Source organism: Coptis chinensis, chromosome 7, assembly GCF_015680905.1.
Source record: "Coptis chinensis isolate HL-2020 chromosome 7, ASM1568090v1, whole genome shotgun sequence".
Taxonomy (NCBI): Eukaryota; Viridiplantae; Streptophyta; class Magnoliopsida; order Ranunculales; family Ranunculaceae; genus Coptis; species Coptis chinensis.
The window spans coordinates 44,212,541-44,222,654 of NC_141462.1; the positions used below are offsets into that span (position 1 = coordinate 44,212,541).

The 10,114-nt window shown below is 38.0% G+C and overlaps 3 protein-coding genes across 3 annotated transcripts; 1 reads left to right on the forward strand and 2 right to left on the reverse strand.

Moving 5' to 3' along the window:
• Window positions 1-1,196: 1,196 nt before the first annotated feature.
• On the reverse strand, window positions 1,197-8,799 carry LOC147487643 (uncharacterized). Its single transcript, XM_086574091.1, has 3 exons — window positions 8,499-8,799; window positions 1,687-1,758; window positions 1,197-1,597 (listed from the first exon to the last, which is right to left on the reverse strand). The coding sequence occupies exons 2-3, from the start codon at window positions 1,751-1,753 to the stop codon at window positions 1,197-1,199; spliced, it is 468 nt and encodes a 155-aa protein (XP_086430217.1). The 5' UTR covers window positions 1,754-1,758; window positions 8,499-8,799.
• On the reverse strand, window positions 2,134-4,652 carry LOC147487644 (uncharacterized). Its single transcript, XM_086574092.1, has 3 exons — window positions 3,406-4,652; window positions 3,053-3,324; window positions 2,134-2,561 (listed from the first exon to the last, which is right to left on the reverse strand). Exons 1-3 carry the CDS (start codon window positions 4,650-4,652, stop codon window positions 2,134-2,136), a joined length of 1,947 nt encoding a protein of 648 aa, XP_086430218.1.
• On the forward strand, window positions 6,844-7,717 carry LOC147487645 (dirigent protein 22-like). Its single transcript, XM_086572616.1, has 2 exons — window positions 6,844-7,518; window positions 7,565-7,717. The coding sequence occupies exons 1-2, from the start codon at window positions 7,123-7,125 to the stop codon at window positions 7,715-7,717; spliced, it is 549 nt and encodes a 182-aa protein (XP_086428742.1). The 5' UTR covers window positions 6,844-7,122.
• Window positions 8,800-10,114: the final 1,315 nt, after the last annotated feature.

Genomic DNA, 10,114 nt, shown 5'->3' on the forward strand with positions numbered 1-10,114 from the left:
AGGGGCATTGAACCTATGGATAGAAGCAGACTCTACAGCTGCAATTGATGGTTTTGGTTGTAAGGAGATCCCTTAGAAGCTAAGCAGCAGTGAAGGACTCCCAAATGATCTACTTTAGATTGAAGAACTAGTATCTATTTGTTTCTTTGTCGGTCCAGTAAAAATATTCAAAAGGCAAAGTGTCACATGGCCCAACACCAAACAAAATCAAATAATGCCTAGCTACACTCTACAAAACCCAAATCTCCACATAACCCAACTCACAAAAACAAGAAAATGAGCTCAACTGAAAACCTAAGTCAGAAAACAAAAAGCAAACAAAGAGAAAGTTATTGATAGTTACCGGAGCAAGATCTTGTGATGATCGGCATGAGAATGTGGCGATGGAACATTGTCGTTTAAAGTTCCCTTTGGCTCATAAACAGGCCTCTAACCTCTTCCATGTGCCTCGACATTTTAGCATCCATATTCGCCTCCATAGTCTCGATCCTCCTCTCAAGGAGAGTATTTGCCTCCATCAAGCCATCATCTTTTTCATCAAAGAGTCTCCCTTTTCGCAGATGCAGTTTACAAACCCCGTACCTAGACCTCGAAACGACCTCTTTTATCCGCCCAACCACCTGTTTTCATTGAGCAATATATAGCAAGTACAAAAACTAAAATAAATATCTATCATGATATTTAAACAACTATACCGTAGCAATTGCGTCTCCAGACAAATCATATTGCGACTCTGGATGCTCAGAGATGTGATTCTTAATCGAATTCTGTTAAAATTACAAAAATAAGATGAAAGTCATTCATTTTAAACTAAAGATTTATATATAAGCTAAATACATACTAAAACACTAACCAATACTTCCTGGCTTTGTGGAACAGTTTCCTTTGGTTTGTGAATAAGCATATAGGAGTCTGCCCTTGTAATCTCCGATTCAGGAATACCTTTCTCCAAAGCTAGCTTGTTAGAGCTATAGCAACCGGAAGTTCTCGCCAAGAGATGAAGGCATGATCTGTTGCTTTCATGATTCAGTTTGTTCCTTGCACTCATGGCCTACATATTTAAAGCAATGTCAAATCAAACTAACATGAAGCACTACCTATTAAAACATTGACACATACCTTAAACTTATCTGTATTGCAATAATCAACAAATTTGTGCCAATCCTCCAAGGGAATGTTACGTGGCGCAACTTCTTTCACCAAGGATCTTCATCTTCGACAAAAGTTTCATACAACGTGTGCTTGTAGTTCCTCCATGCTTCATTCAGTTTCTGCCTTGTGTAGTCAGTATCTATCGTCTTCTCATATTCAAACACAAATTGGCGTCCCAAAGTCTTAACAACTTTGTCTTTGAGATCCTTACCAATATGTCGCCAATCCTCATAGCATACTGGAAAGTCTCGTCGAGCAATGTATCCCAATCTTGTGCCAAATTCACTAACAACATCTATGGGTGTGACTGGTTGGCCTTTTCGGTTAGTCTGCATTACAAGTTTCGGACGTGGTTGACCCTCAATTTCTTCGATGCCAATTGAAGGGCCTCTTTTTTTAGAAGATGCAGTTCCGGATGAACCCGGAATGTTTGTGGCATCATCACCTGCACAAACAGACAACATGCCACAATTAAGCTTGTACCATATCATAATTATTAAAAGAAATCTTAGATGTTAAATTTAAATTAATTACCCATGTCTTCATTGAGCTGATCATCATCTAGTGAGTTTGAACCACCAGGTGAGTAGTGAGTGTCCATGTTCACTAAATAAAATGTGGAATTTCAAAGAAAGCATACAATCAAATTATAAGATTCTAATAACATAACATATGGAAAAAGAAGTTATTAATCCTATACTTGTGCTGATTTTCTGCTCCCATGATGACACTTCACAATCAATTATAATAGTTTAATGACATAAGGACATAACCAATGACATAAGGGCATAGCCAATGACATAAGGGCATAGCCAATGACATAAGGACATAACCAAATAGTTTAATTTTATATAATGCAAGAACCAACAAAGAAATTCACAAGTCATTGCAACCAACAAAATACATAGCATGGAAACAAAACAGTCCAAAAAATCAAATTTAAAAAAAAAAAAAAAAATAAGACAACGACCAAGTCATGGTCTAGGGTCTATTAGATCTTTGTCTCTTTTTATTTCTCCTATTCTCAACAACCACAAACACATCTTCTGGGTCATTAGGTACTAGATCATCCTCCATGGTTTCCACATTGGAAGGCCCTCCTATATCAATATTAATATTTATCATTCTATCATCTGATAGCAGACACACTTCATCATGATCAGAATACAACTTTTTTGGAACCTCTATGACTACATGCCAATCAGGATCCATTGGATCCCTCGAATAAAAAACCTGTGCAGCATGCTCCGCGAAAATAAACGGTTCATCAGCCATGCGGTCTGAACTCATTAGGTTAGACAAGTTCACCAATTTAAGGTTTGCTTCTACATCTATTTTCACACCAGTTTGGGAGCATTTTACCCAATCACACTTGAACAAAACAGGCTTGTACCCCTCGAGCATCAGAGCTGGACAATTTCCCGAAGAACACTATAGTATTCGACATAGTCTTCAACTGGATATTTGTCCTTAGCACTACACTGAAAAGTAGTCATGCATCTTGTGCTAACACCGCTATTTTGGTTCCTTCATGCTCGTTCATGATCCTTGGTGACAAAGAGAAAACCATTTACACAATACTTTGTGTATGTTGTTGCCAAACCTGTAGGTCCTCTCACAACATCTTTGAACTAGACATCATTTGACTCTATGTACTCAACCTGTGTTTTCAACCATGATGTGAAATTATCACACAAAGGTATCCTTAAATGGCCTGCCCTCTTCCTCCCGGTTCTTCTCTGGTCCTCAAGAAATTTGGTGTACTTCCTACATATTATTTAACATGTTAGAAAGAAATTTCATTTGATTAAACTAGTATGCAATTCCAAACAATTATGTCAAGGTATACTTACTCCCTGCCAATAATCATATTTAGCATGGCTTTTTAATACCCAATTACGTGCCTGTTCATACTCAACACCTTCTAACCCATAGCCATGACCCACACCAATTGGCCCAACCTCCTTGATAGTATGATCATGAATCTTTTCAAACAAATCAGGTACAAGTGGAGCTTCATTTTCAGCCATCCTATCAAGTTTCTCTAGAATACCACCCCCTCCTTTATAGCCTGCACAATGAATAAGGGTCTCTTCTTTCAAGTAACGCTCCGCAATACAGCCCTCGGGACGTGCTTTGTTTGAGACGGATCCCTTATAAGTCTTCATCATCCTTTAAACGACAAGGAACACATTATAGGAATAACATTAATAGGAAATAGAATTTGCAAGACAATAATTACAAAACTAATACCTTTCGAATGTATATATCCATCTCGCCCAAACAGGACCACATTCACGAGCCTCCTGAGCAAGGTGAATGGGCAAATGCATCATGATAACAAAAGTGATGGAGGGGGCAATGTCTCTCGAAAAGCACAATGTCTTAATCATATTTCTTTCGAGTACATTGAGTGTTTCGACATCTATTGTTCTAGCATATAAAGCACCAAAAAAAGTACAAATGCTTTTGATGATAGATCGAGCTTCCTTTCTACTGCCATCTCTATAGGCATGTTGAATTGCTACCGGGAGCAAGTGCTGCATCAAGATGTGATAGTCATGTGACTTCAATCCCTTTAAATCTACTGAATCAGCCTTGACAATATTAGACCAATTACTACTAAAACCAACGGGCACACTCAGATTGCGCAATGTATCAAGAAAGCATTTCTTCTCCACTTTGTTAAGCCAAAAAATTCCCGGCTTCATAACAGTTTTACCATTCACCTGGGATAACCAATACCTTCTTTTAATTTTCAAAAGCTTCAAGTCTTTGTGTGCCTTGTCATTATCCTTGGTCTTCTCTTTCGAATTAAGCATCATTGCAATCAAGATTTCACAAAAATTCTTCTCAATATGCATGACATCAAAGTTATGAGGGACTGGAATGTACTTCCAATAATCCAACCCAAAGAATCCCGACCTATTGGTAAAACACGATTCACCTTCATTTTCTCGGTTATCATCGCACTCAGTAACATTGTGTTTCTGTTTGCCTTTCCCAACTTTTGTTTTTAAGTTCATTGTCATAGTATCAACCTCGATCCCAGTTAGCCTTGCTGGTGGCTCCTCTAGCTCTTGAGTTTTATCATAGGTGATTTCTCTTGTATCATTTCTGGCTTCATCTAACAAAGGCAACCAACGTCTGCTTCTCATGTACACATGCTTACCTCCATTGCGAAGCCAAAAAGAAGCAGTCTTTGGACCACAAGCTGGACAACCATGCTTTTCTTTAGTCTTACAACCGGAGATATTTCCATAAGCTGGAAGGTCATGTATTGTCCACATCAAAACAACCCGCATTTTAAATACGTCTCCTTTTGATGCATCTTTTACCATTACTCCTTCATCCCACAAGTCATTCAACTCCTTGACCAATGGTTGCAAAAACACATGAATATCTTTACCTGGCTGTTTTGGACCTTCGATGAGTGCTGTGAGCATGGTGAATTGGGGTTTCATGCACAACCAAGGTGGAAGGTTGTAAGTCACACACATCACAGGCCACGAACTATGCAATGAGCTTAATGACCCAAAAGGATTGAAGCCATCGGGTTGCTAGCCCCAAACGGACATTTCGAGGCTCGGCGACAAAATCGGGTATTGTGTATCAATTAACTTCCACACCCCGAGTGTCAACTGGATGCCCCAAAGTACCTGGAGGGGACTTTCCAATTGAATGCCAACGCATAGCCTTTGCTACCCAATCCACTCTATATAATCCGCACCAGACCTGACCCCTTTCTTTCTTTCCTCAATGCTTAAAGTTTTAAACCTCGAGACCCCACAAATATGACAAGAAACCTTAGATTTGTAGTCTCCCCAGTATAACATACAATCATTTCTCAAGACGCATCAATTTTATCATACTTCAATCCTAAATCTTTGATTATCTTATCCGCGATGATACATATTTTTGGTGTGTTATTCCCACTTGGAAGCACCAACTGGAATAGTTGAAGCAATGCAGTAAAACTTTGGTCAGTCCACCCATGTGTGATCTTCAAATTAAATAATTTCACTACAAATCTAAGAACGGTGAAGTCCTTATTTCCAGCATACAATTCACTCATCGCCTTACGCAAATTAGAACTAAACTTAACATCTTCAAATAAGTCATTTTCAAATAAGTCATTTTGTTCATTATGTTCTCCCATTAGCGTATCCAAATTATCACCACCAAGTTCCCCCACCACAGTGTTAAGGGCATTAGCCATATCCGTTTCATTATATGCATTATCACGAAAACCTGATCCTTGTTCAACATACTGATTTTGTGCTACTTCACCATGCACGAACCACACATTATATGTTTCGTCAAAGCCATGCCTAAAACAATCTACTTTGACGTCATCATGGGTCTTGGCCGGGCCTTGGTTTAGGCATTTGCCACATGGACAGGGTATGACCTTTTTATTACGATGGTGTATTTTCGTGAACTCCACAAATTTCTCTAAACCAGCTATAAAACGCTTATCTGGATATTTCAAGGAAATCCAACTTTTATCTATCGATGAAGCGAAAGCATCCATACCACTATATATAACAAAGAAAATCTAGTATGTAAGAAGCATCAACCAAATCAGATAATTAGGCATCAAATAAATCTATGATTTAGCATTCTAGAATGCAATACTAAGCACCTCACCATACAATGCAATGCATCCATGCTAAGAATTAAATAGATGGAGAACTAGAATAGCATCATTTTCCAACAACAATTTTCATGCAAAATATAACAGTTAAATTGTTGATTGTCTACACATGCCCTAAACCTAAAACAAAATAACAATAACCCAAAATTTCTCAAATCTAAGCCATGAATTAATACAATTATTTTACCAAAATAATAAAATAAATAAAGCATTAACAAAGTGCAATTAATAGAACCAGATCTAAACTATCTATAAATAAAACTATAACCTTAACACCAATACTCAAAACAACGACTTTATAAACTATATCGTATAAAAAAACCATCTATTTATAAGCTCAAAGTGAAAACACCAAATTTGCACAATCATTTATTTATAAGCTCAAATCCATATCTGTGTAGTTTAGGTTGTACTAGATCTATTGTGAAGAAATAAGCCATTTTTCACTGTAATTTGCTTGTAGCCCTACAATTCTACATTACTACATACATGCAATCTCATCAACAAAGCCACAAAGGGATGAAAGTCCCTAAAGATAATTGCCTGACCTAGCAACGAGAAGGCCCCAACAGCCCAACCCCACTACAATGTATTGGAGTACCTATTATGCATGTGGAAACATGAGTAAAGAAAAAGCATTCATTATTTCTAAAGCAAGCATGCTCCGAGAAAGTCATAATTATACCCCAACGACAACCAACAGGTATCCACTTGAGAAATGGAAGTTCATTAGCATTCTGTAAAGATGCTTTAACATGGTTTATGGGAACATCAAGCTCCTGGGTAGGTGAAATGATGAGAGAGACAAACCTTTTTTAAGACCATGTCTCACTCGACTTTGAAGACTACGAAAATGTGTCATATGCCCTCGAGAGTGATCCTCTTCAAATATGTATTCACTCATTATCAATGGCCATACCAATATCGTTATGCCTAGTTAGATTCAATTCACCAAATCAAAAATGCCATTATGTCCAAAATCACACACTCTTCTCGTATTTTGGAACAGAGAAAGGGAGATTCCCTATAGTTGGATACCCACTCTAGAACATAAATATGAGATAAAAGCGCATGGTTAGATGGAACCAATGATTATCCAACTGGCCAACTTAATTACGTTATTCTAATCCCAATGGTCTTACATTGGTCGGTTTAGAAGTCTCAAAAGTATAATGTCCTCCAAGTTTAGCTACCACGCCAACATCAAACAACATAATATATAACCATAAACTCCCCTTCCACTACCGACTACACTATTTTCAGTACCCGTTAGTTTCATATATTCTGCCTTTCTAACCTCAACAACTATTGCAATGGCTTCTGCTCTCACAAACTTCTTCAACTTGCTCGTTCTCTCAACCATACTCATCATCAAAAATGGAGAAAACTCTGAATGGATTTCTGAAACCAAACTCTTGGGACAAATAAAGGAGAAATTCAGCCACCTTCATTTCTACTTTCATGATACTATCAGTGGCGGCAAACCATCAGCCAAGCAAATAGTTGGACCGAAAGTCCCTGGATTTGGCACTATGATGATTACAGACGATCCCTTGACAGAAGGACTCAAGCTCACGTCGAACCTCGTAGGAAAAGCTCAAGGTATATATGCATCGGCAGCTCAAAAAGAGTCGGGTTTGCTTATGGTCTTAAATTATGCCTTCATGGAGGGAAAATATAATGGTAGTACTTCATCCAATAAAGGAGATGTCAATTGTTGGAGGGAAGAATTACTAAGTCAATTGTTTGGGGAAGAATTCTGTACTTCATCCAATAAGGGAGATGTCAATTGTTGGAGGGACTGGGCCTTTCAGGTTCGCTCGTGGGTATGCACTTGCAAAGACTACTTGGTTTAATACCAAAGGAGATGCAGTTGTCGAGTATAATGTCACCGTACTTCATTATTGAAAATCTTATGCTTTCTGCTACTATTTTCAATTTGTTTCATCGTAGACCCATAGTTCATAATGACTTTTTCTGGGGGAAATGGGCATTATCTTTTGGAATTTTTCCTAAACCACTGAAAATTTCCTGCTCTTATCAAATTTAAAGTAGCTTTTAGTGATTGTGTATCATAGTGTGTGCAAGAGCGTGTGTTTTTTTCCTTGTGAGTTGGTACTAGCAAGAGCTTGTGTCACTGTCATTCAATAATGTACTTGCTAAAAAGATGGTTCTGAACATATATTAAGAAGTTTCCTATCGAAAAAAGAAGAACATAAATTAAGAAGCTTAAGAATAATTTCACTGTTAGTACTTAGTATAACAAAGTGTAGACAGTGGAAGGAATTAATAAAGCTCAACATGAAACCAGATGCATGCACTTGACCTGGGATTTTCAGAACTTGGATTACCACCAATAGAATTAGGATGGCTTATTAATACTATAGATGTTTTTCACTGAATAATCATCAGTCTTTAAGAAATATTTAGTGCACTAACCTCAATTCCTCACTACAAAACTCGATCTACAAAATAAAGTGAATCTTTAGTGCACTAACCTCAATCATCAGTCTTTAAGAAATCTTTTTGAGTTGACAGTTGCAGCAAACACTCATTACGAATGAGATAATAAATTGCCAATCACTAAAAAAAGAAACCACAGATCTAAACTTGAACTTCTAAACACCAAATTTCTTCACAAAAAGATTATAAATATCGATGCTTAAAGTGAAAAAGATTGAAAATTTACCTGAGAAATTAACGAGCAAAGATTGTGTTTGGCTGCGTTAGAACAACGAACGGGTCAGAAAAAAACACTTCTCTAGAAAAAACAAAGAGAGAAAACAATGACGACGTTAAATCTTCAAGCTCACAAAACTATTGGGGGGAGATTTTCACCTTGGCGCCTAAATGTAAGCCGACGGTTTCCTGAAAATTTTTATTGTCTAAATAACAATAGAGCCACCGAGAAGAAATTTGGGATTTTAGGGTTGAGTTTTGTTGCGGATTAGATCCCCAACAAAACCGTCGCCGGGTTGGAATAGATAAAAAGTGAGCTGTGACGGACCTGGCCTTTTATGCCGACGGATAATGTCCATCAGCAATAGAAGTATGGACTGGATCCGTAGGCATATCTATTTTCCATCCGTCGGGAAATGTCAATTTTTTAGTAGTGATAGTTTAATGAATCAAGGCTAAACCTCCATTAGAGGGGTTTGATGAAGCCTTAATGAAAACTTGATTTTGTTAGCGTAGAATCGTTGTAAGAGTCTCTTCCACTCTAAAAGGTCGTTGATTCGCCATGAGAATGGGTGGACGTCCTCACATGCTAGTTATGAATTGGTAGAGATGTCATATATAATTAGGGATTAGAATGACCAATTCTTATCGTAAGAATGTAAGAATTGGATTACAACAATCTATGCTAGTTTCTTAAGTTGGATTCAAGGTGGATTCAATGCCCCCCTAATTCTTATTCTCAATTTCAAACTTTAGTATTCTGTAGCATTTCGTAGTATAATTCGTAATTCTCTTATTGACTTTGGTAGGATTGATAGTCGTAGGAAACTTGAATGCTAAGAACTAGGAGTGGAACGAATCTTCTATTCCAACTCTACTTCAATAGTATCGAGAGTAGAAATCTTTGATAAATCTAGTACAAGTTCAATTTTTAGTTTTACTTGCGTTTAAAGTTTCATCTCTTTATTCATAAGAAAAACTATCATTTTTACTATTATCAAATGGCATCGCTGCCATCTTAGTTGCCTTTAGCATTGTTTTATTTAGAATTTTTAATTTTCTAAAGTCCCATAACCCACCCACCCTTGTTTGATTCTCACTGTGGTTGTCCATTTCAGTACTGAAAATTTTCCTCGAAAAATTACACGGAGCACGACCCGCGCCCTGGGTAGGCATAATTGGACCGCGACCCACGCCCAAGCACTTGGAACTCCACTATTTGGCTGAGCGTGACTCGCGCTTTGTGAAGGCAAAACACGAGTGCCTGGACCTCAAGGTTTTCCTTGAGCGCTACCTGTGCCCTACCAAGGCTAAATTGGAGCGTGCCCTGCGCCCAAAAGCCTGGAACTCCAGCTCGATCCGAGCGCTACCTTCGCCCTACTTAGGCCTATTCTGAGCGCTACCTGCGCCCTCTGCTGAAACTGCCCGATTTCCACAGGTTTGTTTCAAATTTCCGTTTCTTCGTAGTTTTCAGTGTTTTAACTTGTTATACACACTGAGCACGCGTAAACAAGACGTTATTTATAAGGAAGCAAGGAGGCATTCAGGAACTCTTTTCTTCCACACCTTGCATCTCCTGTTAGAGGTTCATACTAGCATATCAGGATTGTTTGGAGTGTTGTTGTG